The following is an 18,815-nucleotide window of genomic DNA, read 5'->3' on the forward strand; positions in this document are numbered from 1 at the left end:
GGTGCAGGTCTGAAATGTTGAGTGTTCGGCTCAGCAAGGTCTGTCCTGTATGGTTGCTGGATAGGCCAGTGGAAGAAGGGGTTGGAGCAAGGTATTTCTTGTAAAAAGTTTCCTACTCCTCATATTTGAGTTATGAGGGTTCTTACTAACAGCTCTGCTGTTATTAAATGACTCACTGTGATGTGGTATGTGATTTGGGAATACACAGAGATACATAAATATCTCTACAGAGATAAATAAAAGTATTGGAAAAGCTCTCTGAAAATGGAGGCACTCTGCCAGAAATGGGAGATCCTGTCTTCCTGTGCTGTGACTTAGTGAAAACTTCTTTCATGGTAAGTATCAGAAGGTTGGAGAAAGCCACTGGTATTTCAATTTGGAAAATCTATACTCTGAAATTTAATTGTAATACTGTTCTATTAAAATTAATTTTAAAAGAAATTCTGTGAAAAAGAGTAAAAAACCCCTAAAATTTATTTGTAAGGGCAGGAGGTAAGTGGTAAACATGTCATAGACAGAAAATTTCTTTTTTGCAGGCTCTGTTAAATAACTTAGTGGGTCTACACAAACAAGTCAGAGTGGGGTAGTATGCAAACTGAGGAAACACGGACCTGTCTAGGTTTGTGGGTAGAGATGCACTGTAACCTTCCTGGTTAGGAAAGCACGTGTAATATATGCACTTTACATGTAATAGTTTTATGCATGACATTTTAGAATAGCTGTAATTTTTACACCATAGTGATATTAATTGTAACTAACTTATTTTAGAAATAAGGTAGTATTTGTAAGAGGCTGCTAGAAATACATGCCCCATAAAAGCCTGATATTTTTGCATGTTGGAAAGAGTGCTGGAAAGGTTGGGGATTTTCCTTGTATACTAATTAGACAGAAAAAAAGTTAATCGCCAGCTTGGAATTTGACTGTTAGCTAACTGTTTAATCATTACAGACATTTTTTATGTTTGTGGGAGTCTAGTCAATTAAATGAACTAGACGAGTACCTTGTTTTAAGAGTAGCAAGGGAAAATTATAAAATGCTTGTTTTCAAGCACTTCTTTCCTAAATATTTGTTCTTAATTAGTGTGTTCATGTACCATATGAACATGTTACAGTCTTTCTAAATGTCAGTGTCATAATTTGCTCTTGTTTTAGGAGAACTCCAAATTGTACTTGCACCAACTTGTACTTAACCCAGAGTTCAAAGATCATGGGGCATACACTAGGAATCACAGGACTTGTTTAAAATCTGAGATAAAAAACACAGATTCAATTATTTTTCCTTCCTCTGTTGTATTTGAACCATTAGGGAGTTAAATATCTGTTTTCAAGTTTTTTTCCCCTCCAATATCCATGGGACTTGTAATACTCAATGAAAAAACATTGAGATTATAACCTAATGAGGAGATTTCAGCCGCCTTAGGAAAACTGCCAAGCACTGGGACAGTGATAAAAATTAGTGGCATTGTGAACAGGATTAGTTCTGTAGCATTTGTGTTGTCATAGTTTCTCCTTCTTTAACCCTATTTCGATCTGTGTCTGGATTCAAACCCTTCCTGGCAAGGGTGAGCATTCTTGTGAAAGACAACAGGGACCCTGGAGATGTGATGTAGGGCAGTCCACTAGGTAAGAATGAATCAACCGCTTTGGTGGCATCCTCAAATCTGTCATGACACTCTCTGCACTTCTTCAGAGTTAGGAAGTAGAAAAGGTGGTCAAAGACTGTTTACTGATGTTTCTCTTATAAGCCCTGCTAGAGACCTTTGTATCACAGTAGTATGTTGTGCCTTCCCCTGTTTGTAGTTAACTCTGGTGTCCCAGAAGACCAGTATAAGAAAAAGATATGCATTGATCTACACAGTATTTTTGAAATGGCAGTCTCGACACACAAGTCCTCCAGAAAGTCAAGTTGAATTATTTCACACTGCTGAAAATCTTTGCTGCCTTGGGAAAATGAAAGACTTATTTATTTTATTTTTTTATAAACTCAATGGATGAATTGAAAAAAAATAGGCTTAGTCTCAACAAACACAATTTTTTGTTGTTTTCTCAGAGAAATGGAAAAAAAATGTTTTCCTCCTCCCCCTTCCCCTTTTGAATATCTTTCACAAAATGGGAAAGCAACAGAAGTCTTAAGTTACGTTGGTACCTCAACATTTCTCCATTACAGTACTTAAAGCATTTACTTAGACCAGGGGTCCTCCAACTTTTTAACCAGGGGGCCGGCGCAGATGCAGTGGCAGGCAGTCATCTGCGGCTGCTTGGTTTCCCCCCCAACCCCCGGCGGGGGGGTGGTGGTTCTGTAAATACCGGGGGCCGGATTGCAGACCCTGGGGGGCCGTATCCATCCCACGGGCCGTAGTTTAAGGACCCCTGACTTAGACTGTAGTACCACTGATTTGCTATGCGTGAAAGCACTTATGCTAGTATACCTCCTGAGAGTGCTCCCATGCCGTGCATACATGTGTTTGGATTTTTATTCATCCCCTGTAGATGTTAGTGCAGTGGAGACTGAAACCTGTCTCCCACTAGAGGGGTCTGCATTGCAGTGCTGTGAGCATGTTCTACAAACATCTTTCCCGCAGAATATCATGTTACCCTAGTCTAGTATTTGTAGAGCTCTGCTGGAGAAACTGAAAGTACCTCAAAGGTTAGAAACGTCGAGTCAGGTGTGATTGAGTGTCTTAACTGGTGAGCTACCAGCAAGTAAGGGAAAGGGGGACAGACAGCATTTGCTCATCTGATTGTGAATCTAGCCCTGGATTTTTTTCAGCTAAACTTTCTTTCTTTCATACCAGATTTATTAATATTTTTGACTAACTCAATTTTTTTTAGTGAGTAACATTTGTAGAAAATTATCCATCCATGATTATTAGATTATGTGATTAATGTTGATTTTTTTTTAAAGGATTGTTTGTAATGATCAAACACTCTACATCAACCTTAGGTGACTTATATTGTATTATGTTATTACCTTGTGATCTTTTGTAATAGAAGGGGTATAACTTTACACTGAAATATTTACTTATAAAATTAATTTGTATAAATGAAGTGTGTAAATTTTGGCTGTTTAGGAGGTACACTTCAATGAGAAAACCCTTAATTCATCAATACTATGTAAAAATACATGGAGGTTTTATTTAATTTTTTTCAATGTAGGAAGAAGGTCAGCTCTTGTGGACAAATGAATCTCCTTATCTTCTAAAGGCTGGTCTCTCAACTTTGTCAATGATACCAGAAAATGAAACTGACTGCTACGCCCTTCAGAGAGATCCTACTGGTCCAGGCTATTTCTTCACAGGATTTTTCTGCTATATACAATTACCATATATTTGTGAATACGAATGTAACTATTTGTTCCAATCTTTTGCATTTATTTTTAAAAACCTTCCCCCAATTACATTTATATTTGAAGATATAAATATAAAAAGAGAAAAAGGTTTTCATTATTTTAATTTGTTTTTCCATTTTTTGTTGTTCTTTTTCAGTACCTCTGGTACCAGAAAACTTCACGTTTAGTGTGCGTGATGTCAATACAACTGAAGCTGTATTTATGTGGAGTAATATGGACAAGTGGCTTAAGTCAGACTTTGCGCTTATAATTAAGTACTATTTTCATCAATGGAAACCATACATTCTGACTTTGCCTGTGAATACAACTCAAACAAAAATTATGCAGTTGTCTCCTGGCCTTTCCTACAGGTTTTTATTAGCAGCAAGGAACCCAGAAGGAGCACAGACTATCTTAAGTCCAATTCTGAAGGTAGAAACAAGTAAGTTACAAAAATAAAATACAGACAATCATACGCTTTTAAATTTTTCCCTTTAATTATACTGTTCGTTGTGCTGATAATTTGTCTGAAAATTTACATAAATCTGAACATGAATTCAGAATCCAGGATTTACCAGTTTGTAGAGTGGATTCCAAGGTCTTCATTTTCCTTTTGTGCTAAAATGCTTTATTTGGCTTGATGAGGAAAAAAAAACTTGGGAGTTTTTGATTGCTGGAAGCAGAAAGCCAGCTACAAAGTATGTTTCTGTGAAGTATATTTTTAAAGATCATTCTTGCCATAATTTTACTCACCGGATTCTTACTGATGTCCAAAGGTAAAGCTGGATGTTAGAGTAGCAGTAAGGTATTTTTTGGCCACACTGATGAAATGCAAAAGCATACTTTCCAATCTGAAGTAAAAGATTTTGTTGGAATAAGGAGGTTATTCCTGTATATCTGCAGTTAATATTAAGATGAACTTTACGGTTTAAATATCCATTGTGTTTTGACCTGTTGCATGATGCAGTATGGAATGAGAAAAACTTGTGAATCAATTAACTCGTGTTAAAGTAAAGCCTATCTGAATGAAGCCAAATGAAACCTACCAGCTGGTAGAGATGAAGAATACCTTTGCATCTAAAGGTGATCAAATGAAGATGTCCTCAAGGAAAAACTACTTCATGGATACAATTTTAGGTGCAAATTTTTTTCATGTTCCTGTTTATGTGGTACTGAGAAAACAGTCTGATTTTCAGAAATTAAATAAAACATACTGCCCTAACATTTTTACCAGTTCTCACAAGGCAGTCAAATATGAGACAGAGGTCCATTTACTTCAAGTCTGACAAAAATACAATATTTTCCTGAGGGGAAAGAAGCTGTTCCTTTTCTCCAGCAAGTACATTTTGTACAGTTCACTTCTTCTCCTGGGCTGCTTTAGTGCACTTGAAAGTCCTGTCATCTCCTGTGCCTATCAGCCTCTCTCTTCTCTAACCGGATGGTTTGTTCTCTGTGTATAAGACCTTGTAATGCAAGTTGCCTCTATAATGAAGAAAAGGTATTCCTGCTTCCTCCTATGAGAAGCGAATATGTGTTTTACCTCAGAAATCAACATTTCAGCTGCAACATTGTTATCTACAGAAGCATCATTGTCCAGGCAAGGAAAATCAGAACAATTTTCTAATTATTATACTAGTGACTGAATTGTTTGAAGAGGTGTAGGTGACATGTAAAGAACTATTTTAAAATGATTGATAAAAACCGCATGCATTGAGCATCTTCTAAAATTCAGTGGATTTTGCCATTTAAATCATTAGGACCAGGTTTAAACCAGCTTGGGTAATTTGTAGCATTTGTCTTACAAACATCAAACTTTAATGTTTCCAATCTGACTGAAATACAAGAGAAGACCTAAGTGGGGAGACTGAGTTCTGTTTCAAGAGCTAGGTGATTCAGAAAAATCAGACAGTAGGAATATTCCCCTGCCTACCAACATTAGATACACTATCCAAGTTACTTTGTTTTATTTGCTCTCATACTATTTAGCATGTATGTGAGTGTGTACTGTTAGCTTTTCAGGCTGTATTTAACAGAAAAATGTTACTGGTAAAAGGCATCAGAAGCTATTATCCTATTTCTATTCCTAATCTTATTCAATAGGGTCATTGCACTCCCAGAAGTTAGAGGCTACATATGTTTCATCTGCAGAAATACATTTAAAGTGGAAGCCTCCACAGCATTCATCCAGTGCTTCTTTTCATTGCTACCTCCTGAACGTTTTGGATACTGAAACCAACATCTGGAAACAGTTACTTGTGGAAAAAAGCAAGACTTCAATAGTAATAGGAAATGTAAAACCTTATCATCAGTATCAGGTATATTTACAGACCATGTCAGAGAAAGAAACTCTAGGCTGCCATGAGAAGCCTATATTAATCACAACAGGTGATGTATCCATGTTCTGTGTTTTTGGTTTTTTTTATTTCTCTAGACAGAGTTTAAACTGAAAATACAATGCACAAAAGTATTTTTAAGGCCATGTACAGGTTGCGGCTTGTTGGGATGTATTGGGGTAAAGTTGAGGGAATTCATTTCTATATTCTCTGTTTACTGATTCTAATCTTCAGAATCTTCCAAAAGGGTGAATGTACCTATCCCCTTATTTATTTGCTCATTTACCTACTTATAGCACATTAGTATTTGCTGAAGTAGTGACATCCTATTTGATAAATACTGATTTGTGGTTTGTTTATTTAATTTTAGCAAAGTAGAAACATTACCATGATGTCTCAAATTATGTAGGCAAAGACAGATTAATTTATTTTTCTAAGCATAGATAGTGTGACTCAGATTGTGTCATCTTTGTTACTCTGTATATATACAATGGAAGGGAATATGCTTGTAAAATAAGTTCCTATTTGTTATGAGAAAACAGAAAGCAGAATCTGCCTGTAACAGGTAGTTGTCTGCAAACTATTTTCAAGTAAATTGGATGAATTAGTAGTCTTAAAACAATGACATTTTTAGAAGAAAAAAGAAACCAGAAGGCATCATTAGGAAGTGATTTAAATTGACAGTAAGTTTGGTCTGTGGTTTTATACTGACATTTTTTATTTTTTTTAATCAAGCTGTCAGTCCACCTACAGCTGTTTATATTCACCCAGAGGATGTACAAGAAGAGAGTGTAATTCTTCACTGGAAGCTGCCACAAGAGGCTCAGGAATCCTATATTCAAGTGAAACCTAATGCAAACATAGGTGAAACGAAGAAGATCTTATTAAACAACACAGAAGAGTTTAAGGTTGATCTCCTAATTCCTGGAATGGCTTATGAAATAGCAGTGGCAAGTGTGTATAATGGAAGTATGAGTGAACTGAAGACCGTTCAGTGCACTTTAAGTAAGACATTGTTTAATGGTGGCAACTACAGACTATTATACACACGTCAGTCTCGTTATTGTTGCCATCATCTAACAGATTTGATAGATCAAGTCAATTTATTAGATAGCAAAGGATCAAAACTAGAATGTAAAATGTGCTGATAATTTTTAACAGCAAAGTAGATGCTGTTAACTTTCAAAGAGGGTGCAGCCTTGGAAAATGTGTTGATAGTACTGGTAACTGTGGTGAGGACCATAGCTGGAAATCCTGTCCCCACTGACAGAAGGAATTGGGTGAATCATTGATTTGTGCTGAAATAGGAAAATATTAGAACAGTTGAAACAGATTATTTTTGGAGATGCATTGGTTGTTCTGTGAACTGTGAGAGAGATATTCCCCTAGAAGGTGCTGGGAAAGGACTTTAAGAGTTAGAAGCAGTGGTAGCTGAAAGGTAAAAAGTTTTACATTTTTTATCAAAGGGTCTTTCTGGTTAGTCTTAGTTTACCAAGATGTTTAAATGCTTTTGAAACATCTTTTTTTTTTTTTAAATGTATGAAAGGAATAGCCAGAATTTTGTTATACATGTGGTATGTAAAGGCTGCAGCTGTCAGGTTATAGATATATGAAATGCTGCCTTGTCTTTTTTTTTCTAAATTATTACAGTATTTGAGAGGGTAGCAGACAGTCTTTTTTTTATTTTTTATATAAGATTAGATTTAATACCCCATTCAAGACACAGATGACAGAGAATTCTAGATGGGATTTTTCACAGCTGTCAGAGCCAGCTGTAAGGGAAGAAAACATGTCGATATTGCATCCATGAAATGTGTCTCTCTCCATGTTCATTCGTCCACATATACCTTCATGTATATCTTTTCAGCTATCCAGATTTACTTTGTTGGTGCCATTGTGGTTGAAAAGGTAATTCCTTGATACCTTTGGAAGCCTAACTTGCTTTGACTCGTAAATGATTTGTCAAGTGCTGCAGGATTCCAGTAATAAACACCTAAAAAGATCAGGTTGTTTATTGTTTCTGAGCTACCCTATATGGTAGCTATTTGTACTGGGCAAAAATATTTCTCAGGGCAGTTACTTCAGATTTACTTTGTGGTTTTCATTTAATTTATTTTCAATTGATGTAACGTGGTATTTTTTTTTCTTCTTCTAGAGCCCAAGCCTGTTCAAATTGTAGTTCCTTATGTGTTTTATAGCAATGCTGTGGTATTATTTGTTCACATGCCCAATATTGGAGTATTTGATGGCGTATACGTTACAAGTAAAGGAGGACCTAATGTGACATTCATTTTAAAAAGCGATGGTAAAATAACAATTGAAAACCTTACTGCAGGAACAGAATATGATTTCTGCATTTCCACAAAAAGTGGGAAAACGTTGAGCTCCTTTTACCATGTATCTGGTATAAAAACATGTGAGTATTTTAAGTTTATTCCTATAAAATTGCACCATAATAAATCTTTATTTGTAGACTCTGTTAACTTTATTTTTATTACAGTGCTGTAGAAGAGATAGGCTATTTAAAAATCACATTGATATATATTTGTGTAAGCAGTTAATAATTATACAAACACTAGCTGTTTTTTAAACAAAATATAATGATTCTCTTGTAATTTCTAAACTCTCTAAATTGTATTTTTTATATCAAACCTATAAATTGTCTAGCAAATATTACAGGAGTTTAGGCTGTATTAAATTTTTGTCCTTATGGGAAACAAGACACATTTTGACCGTTTATTTTAGCCAAGAAGATAAGTATCAATGGAGTTACTTCTGTGTCTTGAAATCAGTAAGTTTATTCCTCCCAGTAATAAGTAATTAAGTAAATAATAAACGCCTTGAGTTTCCCATTTTTCAAGGCAATACATTCAATAACAAAGACATTTTTAAAGTATTAGTGAAAGGGGTTTCCTTCTAGCAAGGCCTTAAAAAAGGAATTTTAATAAGAACTTAAAAGTAGTTTGAAAATACCTGCTGAAATTCTATGTTTTGATTTTCTTATTTTTTATTATAATTATACTTCCAGGAGTTTTTATTTTCCTGTTCTATCACTTTTCTTTGAAATTATTTTCTACTGTTTCTTTCAGAGGAAAAATTAAGATAGGATAAAAAGGACAAAAGACGAAAGGAGAATGAGTGCAAGACAGACAATTTCTTCCCCAAATAGTGAATATCTTGACAGCTGATTTTTGTTAAAATCATTTTGATAAAAACTTAGGTTTTGATTGATCTTACGAAAGCATTTCCTAAATTTAGTGTGAAACTGTCTTAGAACACCTAGTTTTGGTCTGTCTCTTCTGGGACCCCAAAAACTTGGAAGAAAAAAAATACTGCCCCCTCACATGTATACAGGTTTTTTTAAAAGAAGTGTAAATTTTGGTACATTCCAGCCAGAAATATCTGTGGTGGGGATGAAAGAGATGCAGAGAAGAGTGGAAGCTCCCCTGTAATGTGATCTGAATGGTATCATACAGGGCTATACTAATCAGGGATGAAATATATTTGTCTTGCCTGCTCTACCCAGTTTTTCCAAGCTGACAGTTTAGGTACATTCTGAGTGCTATGGTGGTGGCAGTGGAGGGATTAACTTCTTTCTGGAGGACTTTCCCACCTAGGAGTGTCAGCTCTATCTTCAGGAGGAAATGCCTGTTCAGCCCCATGTAATTTAAAGATAAACAAGCAAGCAACTTTTTAAAAATATTAGTAGTGTTATCTCTTGGTTCTTTCTACATTTTTCTATTTTGAAATGTCTGTGTGTTTGTATGACTGCGATCAGATTTTGTCCTCTGTTTGAATCTGTTACTGATTGTCTTCATTTTTATGTCTCTATAGGAGATATTACTGTTCAATCCAAGGCTTTTTATGTGTTTTATGTTCTTCTATAGGTCTGGCTGCTCCAGTCAATGTACGAGAAGGTAATGTTACAGACACTTCCATACAGATTGCTTGGGACCGTGCTGATGGAGATTTTCAGCAATACGAAGTTACATGTGCCAATTGTGCAAGTGCTTTCAGGGTATGTTTTTTAAAAGACTACTTGTATATAGGCAATGCAGTTATTTTCAAAGTCTTCAATTACGTAATCAGAGGTTAAATTAAAGGCTGTGTTTCCCATTAAAATAGGTGGAGGTATGATTTACATAATATAAGCAAAATTTGCAAGCAATTCTGTGAAAGCTGTATGTGGTTTTCTAGGTCCAGAAGGTCAAGCAAGAAAAAGCAACATTTTCCAACCTTACTCCTGGTAAGCTGTACAACTTTACAATTCGAACAGAAAAGGAAGGTTTCAGAGACAGTATTTTTGTGACAAAGGAAATACAGACAGGTGAGATCACAATGTTTTCAAATTCAGCGTTTGTTTTGCTGCATCTGTATGTTTTGCTTTCTGCTTGAATTTTATTTTTGTTCCTAATAGGCAAAAGTAATTCAATCATCTTTATCGTTTTCTCCTTATTCGCTTTCATTGTTATTTTCCTTATTCTTTAACTGCTTGTGTACTTTAAGAATTTGAATAGGGTCACAGTGTACAAAGGACTACCAATGTTAACTTCATAATGAATCAAGCAGGTATACAGTCTAGTAACTCATACTTGCACACTGTCTGGCTACCAACATTACAGACAACAAAATCTCTTTTCTTACGACCTCTCTGAGTTTGAACACACTTAAGTGTTCAGAAGTAAATTGGTTTTATGATATTCTCTCATTGACCTCCCCTTACATCTGAACTAAATTTGGGCTTCTACATTTACATTTACTTTGGGTTAAGACATTTGATTCTCAGCAGCATAGTTGTATTTGATTCCAGTTCTTCTCCTTGCTACTAGTGGCTTCCTTCCATTGTACATGTCAAATTGTTACTTTTTTTCCTTTCTAAGTTAAGATCACTTTAAGTCATATTTTTCTGCTGCTTTTTCTCACTCGAGCGTGTATGTTCATTCTGAAGGGTTCTTTCATTTTTGGAATGACGTTTCTCCTCTCTGTCCATATCAGACTCTCTTGTAACACTATCATATTGCTTCTTTTTGATAGCACTGTGCATAAGTCTATCCAGATATCATTAGGAAGTAGTGTATTCTGGCCAGTAACCTTCACATACTGTCTTGAGATAATAATTTCAGAGTTATATCAGTTCAGTCTTGCTGCTTCTTTCAATAAGTGTCATGTTCTTATTCCAGTGAATCTACATTAAGAGATGAGTCTCTGAGCTGTTCTCTTTCTCCAGTAACGTACAGTGCCATAGATACTGAGATATCCTGCTCCAATGGAAAATGGCACCTTCATCTTGGGTGTAGGGATTCATGGTGTGGGAAGAAAAGAGTTCTAGTCGTTAACTCTAGATAAAACCTGGATAGACTAGCAGTGTCACTATTCTTGGCTAGCAGACTAACTCAGCAGTGGCTCTGATGCTGTCTTCACTCTAAAGATACATCCACTATTGCATTGCTTTTTTGTTGTAAAGTTATAGCTAATAATAAACTACATAGTATCTTATCATTTAGAGGCAGAACAAGGAAAGATCTTGCTAGTATAGGAAAACTATGCCTCAAAAACATTTTTGGATTCCTTCAAGGATTCATCAAATACGTGGTAAAGGAGATATGATTGATAGCAGCCTGTCTTTTAAATTGACCTAACGTCAGGGAATAGAAGATAAACATAATTTTCACAGTGGAGGGAAGCTGTCAGAAGACTTCTAGGACTTTTTCTGTCCAACACATTCATAAATGATCTAGAAGAGTGAGCACACACAGCAATGACAGAGTTTGCTGATGTAAGGTTACTTAGAATAGTAAAGATGAGAACTAGCAAACAGTAACTGTGGAGAAGACAGAGTATGCCTCAGTGGCTGGATGTTAAAACGTCAGGTACAGTTCAGCATAAATAAGCGTAAAGTGATACACAAGGCAAAAATAACCCAAACTTCACACATACATGGTGAGCTCTGAGCTGCTTGTTCTCTCTCTGGAGCAATATCTTGAGAATGTTATGGGTAGTTCCGTGAAAAAAATAAAATAAAATCAACAGATTGCTCAGCAGCAGAGTAAAAAGCAGCTGGGATGTTAGGAGAGATTATAGGACAAAACAGAAAACATCGCTGTATTGTCTATAGGAATTCAGGTACTCTTGGCTCTTGAATACAGCATGCAGTTCTGGTGCTGTTAGGCTGTATGATAACAGTTCACCTGCACATCCACAAAGGTGCCCAGAGAGGCAATGGCAAGAATGGTAGCCCGCATAACACCCTGTGAGGCTACTCCAAGGCCCATCACAGGAGCAATTCAAAGGTCCATCTCCAACAGCCCAGAGGAACACAGTGGCAAGCAGGAACCCTAACTACAGACTCCTGAGGAACAGACAGCCTGTCCAGGTCCTTCCCAGGGCTCTCAGCCTCAGCCCCTGTGTCCAAGTATGGAGCCCATCCAGACAGATCATCAGGAGGAGCTCTCTGGATCACGTTTTGTGCTAAGGGGGATTACTGCCTAGGCGTGTAGGACATGTTATGGGATGCCATGGAAAAGCAGTTTGGGATTGCACAGGGCTTATTATGGGATGCTTGAGGGAGGAATCAAAGGCAGGAAAAGGGAGGGGTGATTTGGGGAAAAACAAGTCTGGGAAAATAGAGGGCTAAGGGGATAAAAATGACTCATCACATGTAAATGTCTGACTGTGCCCTGCACCTGATCAGCACAATCTGTCTGTCTTATTACATCCTTTTCTAACTCCTTCCTATTCTGTGTGCGCAAGTGTGTACAGGAGCATGAGTGCTGCAGTTGGGGTTGTGCCACAAGTCAGAGGGCCCTTGTGTCTGTGGTACAGCATCTAGAGTGAGTATGGGTGTGTGAGTGAGTGTGTGCCTGCTAGTGAGATCCAGCTGGACAAGTTGGTCAGTAGGTCAAGTGGCCTAGGAGCAAGGGGGTGGTTGGGCCAGCTCTGGGTGTGAGAGCATCTGTGTATCCCTAAGGGTGAGAGCACAGGGTGGGTCACCTGTTGGGACCTGGAAAGTCCTGGTGAGCTCTGTGTGTGTGCCAGCAACTGAGGAGACTGGGATCCAAAGGCATCTACTGGTCAGCCTGAGTGTCTGAGCCCAACTGCTGGGGAGATCCGCATTGTATGTATGTATATAAGTATTCTCACTAGTGGACCTCCAGTCCCAGCTGGAGAGGCGAGCAGGATGAGGCCGTTGGTGCTGTCTGTGTTTGTGTGAGTGCTCTGAGTGTCTGTCTGTGATCTGTGTGGCCAGCCACATATATGTGTATACATGTGGTGTATATACGTGTTCTGTGTGTGTGTGCCTGCTGGGAATACAGCTTCAGCCTTGCTACAGGTTGGGCCTGGCAACATGACCTCTCAGGCTGTTGGATCTGGTGTTTTATATTTTCCTCTAACAGGTCCCTAATATGAAAAAAGTAAAGCATAGTTGATGCAATCAAAAAGGTTCATAGAAGGGCATCAAGTGTGATCAAAGATATGTATTGTTTTAAATTTAAGGAACCACCGAGCTAAAACTGAGACAAGAGCAATGATGTAATGTAAAATCACTTGTGAAAGGATAAGTCTTGGAGAGGTAGTTATGGAGTGAGTAAGAAATGATAGTTCACTGACATTTCTGTTACAAGAACTAAGGACTTGAAAGTAGAAGAGAGCAAGCAGAAAACAAGCAAAAGGTAATGGATGTTTGTCAGATTTATAGGTAAATTGCAGAACTTATGGCCACATATTTTGTGTGATGATTGTGGTTGTAGGTTCAAGTGGAGACTGAAGACATTCATAAAAGAGAAATCTGCCGAGGTTTACTAAATTCTCAGAAATCACCTTTGGTTCAGGAAATCCTTGGGCTGCAAACTGCAGTCTAGCAGGTTACCGAAGGGGATTATCACTCTATGCAAATCTTGCTTTTCTGTGGATACATGCTCTTGGCCACTGTTGAATACAAGGTACTGTGCTAGTGGGGACTTTGATCTCAGCCCAGTATGTTATCTCTTAAAGTGACATTTCTTGAGGAATCGTCCATTTCTAAGGAACTCCATATCAGTGAGGTCAGAACTGCATGAAGTAGCATTACAGAGCAGCCAGCAGTTTGGCTCTGGATCTTATGGATAATGGAAGTCCCTATACATGGTACCACAACGGTATTAGTCTGTGTGTCCTTGAGACAAGCAAGGACCTGACATAACTTTTGCGGAGTTTTCGTTGCATTCGGATGAATCCTGTGGTAAAGTAATGTATTTTAAATGTATTTTTAAAGTAATGCATTTTTTTTATTGTCACACAGTACCAAGCGCAGTTAAGTATCTGAACTATAGCAGAGACTCTGAATCAATAGCTGTTACCTGGCCACCAGCCCAAAATATGTTTGATGGATATGTTCTTTCAATAAACAGTAAGGTCTTCAGTGAGGACAAAATGTTGCCTTCTGGTGTAAGGTATGAGGATTGCATTTGAAAAATAACTGACATGAACTCAAAATGGATGTTTCACTGTATATTTGAAATAACTAGCCTGCAGCATTACCTATATGTGATATGTATTTGATGTTTTAGTTGATATACATTACTATACCCATGTGAAAAAAGATGATTTTAAGAATTGCATTTTTTAACAAATTATCTCATATAATGTGTTTGTGCAAAGGATTTAAGATAAAATACTGCACTGGAGTCTGGATGTTTAATCTTTTAAGACTTTCTAGTACTTGAACTTGCTGTGAACTATAGTGTGATGCATCCTATTTAAGATTTTATCACACTAAAATAGTTTTTGACCGACAGCATATACACATGTATACACACATCATGCATAAATAACATCCATAATACTATAAGGAATCAACATCCGAAGATACATGCATTTTTTAAATCTTAAAGAACACAATATCTTTTTTTTTAATCTTTGTAGAATGTCCAGATTTAAGAGTCTTCTGCCAGGCACCGATTACTTAATCAGTATTGTGACAACCAAAGGATTAAAAAGAAGTCACCCCACCATCCTCAAGATTAGCACCTGTAGGTTTATGGTTTATTAATAATTTTTCACGATTTCAGATAATTAGGGTCGTTACAATTTAAAGTGTTGTCTAAGGAAAGCTATTCCTTATTAAATCAAGGCGTTTTAAAAATGGCTAGATTTTCAATCTAAGCATCCTTGAAAGTTGTAAAGTAAATAAAAGCTTTTACAACACAAACAAGTTTCCTCTGTAGTCAATGGGATTATGCCAATAACTGAATTACCATTAATGTTAAGTTGATAAACATTTATTTTATTTCTGATTCTATTGCTAATATGTAGTAATTTACTTTATTATATGTTCTTCTTAAGTACAAAATGAAATCTGAATGAATTACAGCAGTGTCTTCTGTAGATGTTAATTTCCTTCAAATTAATATAGACTATTTTGATATTAAATTTTGCATCTACTCCTGTCTTCTCCTCAGATCCTGATCCACCATCAGATTTACAGGTGTTTGAAGGAGAAAATATGGTCTATTTTTCTTGGAAACCACCAAGAGGAGGATTTGATATGTTTCAGGTGAGATAAGAATGGGAAGAAACCAATGCAGCACATTTTTCTTTTTTTTTTTTTTTTTTTTTTTTGTAACTTTTCAATGAAATTATCATCTTGTATGTACTGTAAGCCCAACAATAAATATTTATCTTTATAACCCACATAAATATGAGAGGGAAATAGTGCTAGGGGAGAATATCAGCTAAACACATACTTCATATTACGTAACACTTTTTGTGTAAATTACAATATTTTATATAAAATTGTGCTTTTAAGAGCTTTCAAAAACTGATTTTTCAGCTAGCATGCAATAAAAAAAAAAGATTACAGGTTAAGGATTGAGTGCAACTGCAATGTAATCTTGTTTTCTTAGTTTTCCAAATTTTTAATACAAACTAATTAATTGCAAGGTAAAAAAATAATTATGTATAGAAGGATCTAAATGTTTTTATTAGAAAGTTAGAGAATTAAACTTTTTCTTTAAACATAGCAATTTACAAAGCAAAACTGCAAATATTTGATATCTCCCATACCCTCCCAACCTTGGGCACTAAATACTTCAGGCATTTCCTAAGTGATAGGTTGAAACTGGACATAAATAAGAAAAACAGGGACTATTTTTCCTGAATTTGTTTAATCCTTTATACTTCACGATTTTGTTATGCCCTCTTCAGAAGAGTACATCGGTATTCTTTAGGTTCTTGTGGCAGTAGAAATAGCTAGTACTTCCCTATTGCCCTATTTTCCCAATTCTCCTCCCCATCCCACTGTGGGGGGAGTGAGCAAGCAGCTGCATGGTACTTGGCTGCCAGCTGAGGTTAAACCATGACACCTCTTTACCATACCCATACCTTTCATGATTTTTATAAACTTTAATTTCTCAATTGTCTTTTGCGCAGTATTATGTGGAAGCTGTTCTACATCTCTTATTATTTTTTTCTTTAATTTTTCTAATCCTTTGATATCCTTCTTGAGTTAGGGTGTTCACCTAGGATGTGGGTGCATGATGGAGTTGTCCAATGGTCAGTAGCGTTGTCTGTTTTGCTTCCTATTCCCTTCCTAGGCAATATCATGCTGTCTACATTTCTGACTACTGTCAGACTTTTTAAAAAACCTCTTCTGTGGACATTTCAATTTCAGACAACTCAATTTGACTCAAAATTCGTAGTTCATTAATAATGATTCTGTTGTGGGAACATCCTTGACCACTGAAACAAATAATTCAGTTACTATTTCTCATATGGGCTTGTCTATACTGAATGCTCCCTTTGGTCAGCTAGTGGCCTCCCCAACACATAGATAAGCTTATTCTGTGTTTAAATTATCATTTTAATTTGTTGTTATACTATTGTCCATTTGCTCTTCAGTCTCTTTTGGTCTGTTGATGTATGTTTCTGCTCTGCTCTGCTTCCCTGTGCTTCTTAAGTTCACTTGCATGTATTAGACAAGTTTATCATTATTATTTTTCTTATTTTGACATGACCTCCAGTTTTTAAGTCAATCTTTTCTTAAAGTAATCTGCTTTACTCTTCAAATGGTTTTGCTATTTTTACATTCCTTCCAGGAACTTTTTGATTGGTGTATTATGTATTAAAGTTGCACGTCAATGTTTTTCATACCATGACACTTTTGACTGCTTCTCATAATTTCCATTAATTTGTTTGCTCATTTTTATTTCTCCTTTTCTAATGAAATGCCACTGTGCTGGACTTTTTATTTCTATTCATACAAGGAATCTGAGTACTAATATTTCATGGTTGGTATTACAGAGCGGCTCTTCCGCATTTGTAGTTTGAACCATACCCTTTGCAACACTTAGTGCAAAATCTAGTTATTTCTGTTCTTTCAGTTTTCTGATCAGAAACAATCCACTACGACATCTAAATACTTCATCTGCTTATGATGTTTCACTACAATATTCAACCACTCTCTCTTTTGTAGCCTGTCTTTTGCAGTGTGTCTTGTATTATCTTTTGCATTTTGCAGTCACTGCGTGTCTGCAAATACAGTCATGCAGTCAATAAAACTTCTTGATAGTAAACTGTTCTCTAAACATGTCATTTGAATCAATAAAGATTTCAAGGTATAGCCTTGTATAGTTAACTTACTTGACTAGGATATTCTTCAGTATGTAGCACTACTATGAAACAAAGTACTTTGCTTTAATGGTCTTACACAGTTTATACCCCAATATTACAACATCCAATTCTTTTCCTCCCCCTTCCCTGTGACTTTGATTATATCCTTACCTAAAACTTGAAATCTGAGTATTCTTAGTATAGGTTCATGACATTTCTTCTTTCTTCCTTATGTAAAGCTGCATTTATCTGAGTGAGTAAGAACAGGCAGTTAACCTACCACAGCACTATTTGCTGATGTAGCCTGGAGTATTTTTTACAAATTTTACAATTAAATTGAGTGAGGTCGTTCATGTTTTGAACCAGTTTAGATATAATTTTGTGTGTGTCAGGTTATTTTTACCATCCTGTGGAAAGTACTTGTCATCTGTAATATTGATCTTTATGGCACGGTATTATTGTTCAGCATCTCATAGAGCAAGCAGCCACATTAGACAGTGCTTTGTCTGAATAAAGGAGCTTGTCTTTAAATCTTTAATGAGGAAGGCTTCAGTAGACTGGTTGCTTAGTAAAGTGCACCTGCATAAAAGGGATCATTTTACTAATCATTTAAAATTAATTATCCCAGCTCACCAACTTTCTATGCAATATATTGTAGTTTGTAGAGCGAGGAGTGCACAAAAGGTACTTTCCTAACTTGTTTATACTAGATGTAAATTAATATATAGCTTTGCTTCTAGTTATTTGCAGTGTAGTAATTCTAATAAGGTGATGACAGTCTTCCAAGATTTAAGTGTGTATGGACAGGTATTGTGTGGGTAAAATACACAAAAGGGAATTGGATCATTCCTCCCCAAATGAATAGCAGCTGAAGCAAAGTGCTTTAAGGTCATTGCCATGTGTAGACTATTCCTGTTCTGCTGGAGGAAATCACTGGTGGCAGGACCTGGGACACACTGGTGTAGGAAGTTGCAAATCTTTGATCTCTGAGTACTAATTGCCACATCTGAGAAACTCATGTGTGTGTGCTGGGGATGCTTGTCTAGAGCCCTCCTCTTCAGGGCAGACACGGTGTGCATCTTGCCTTTCACTAGTGCAGATAGGAAACAGTCTGCAGTAACAGATTTCTATGTCCACAGAAAAGACTACAATGGGATTTTTTTTTCTCACCTTAGAGTAGTCTGGGAGGTCAGAAAGAGTCCTCACAGCCTCTGGGAGTTAAATGCCCAAATTTCAGTTACTTGGTATCTCCAGCAGTTTTATTCTCTGCAATGGCTTTAAACAAATGAGTTTTTAAGGTATACCAGTGAGCAGTTATGAGTGGATGATTCCTTGGGACTCTTTTCGGGATCTCAGCTCTGAATGGTGCATACATGTTTTTTTGGTTGGTGGTAGGTTTTGTTTGATTTTGTATGTTCGGGTTGTTTTGTTGTGGTTTTGTTTTGGGTTTTTTTTTTGTTTGTTTTGGTTTGTTGTTTGGGGTTTTTTTTGGGTTTTTTTTTTTGTTGTTTTGCCAGAAAGGTACAGAGATTTTGGAATTGTCTCCATTTTAGAATAAAAAAATCTTTT

The 18,815-nt window shown here is 36.5% G+C and overlaps 1 protein-coding gene across 1 annotated transcript in view; it reads left to right on the top strand.

Moving 5' to 3' along the window:
* The window catches only part of PTPRQ (protein tyrosine phosphatase receptor type Q), a 141,780-nt gene that overhangs the window by 7,522 nt on the left and 115,443 nt on the right, over positions 1–18,815 (top strand). Inside the window, exons 6-15 of the mRNA XM_040596994.1 lie at positions 3,156–3,342; positions 3,485–3,769; positions 5,428–5,712; positions 6,396–6,665; positions 7,816–8,076; positions 9,548–9,678; positions 9,858–9,987; positions 13,939–14,089; positions 14,562–14,668; positions 15,098–15,192. Coding sequence (XP_040452928.1) covers positions 3,156–3,342; positions 3,485–3,769; positions 5,428–5,712; positions 6,396–6,665; positions 7,816–8,076; positions 9,548–9,678; positions 9,858–9,987; positions 13,939–14,089; positions 14,562–14,668; positions 15,098–15,192 — 1,902 coding nt within the window. The remainder of the gene's footprint in view (positions 1–3,155; positions 3,343–3,484; positions 3,770–5,427; positions 5,713–6,395; positions 6,666–7,815; positions 8,077–9,547; positions 9,679–9,857; positions 9,988–13,938; positions 14,090–14,561; positions 14,669–15,097; positions 15,193–18,815) is intronic.

This window comes from Falco naumanni, chromosome 5 (assembly GCF_017639655.2).
Source record: "Falco naumanni isolate bFalNau1 chromosome 5, bFalNau1.pat, whole genome shotgun sequence".
Classification (NCBI taxonomy): Eukaryota; Metazoa; Chordata; class Aves; order Falconiformes; family Falconidae; genus Falco; species Falco naumanni.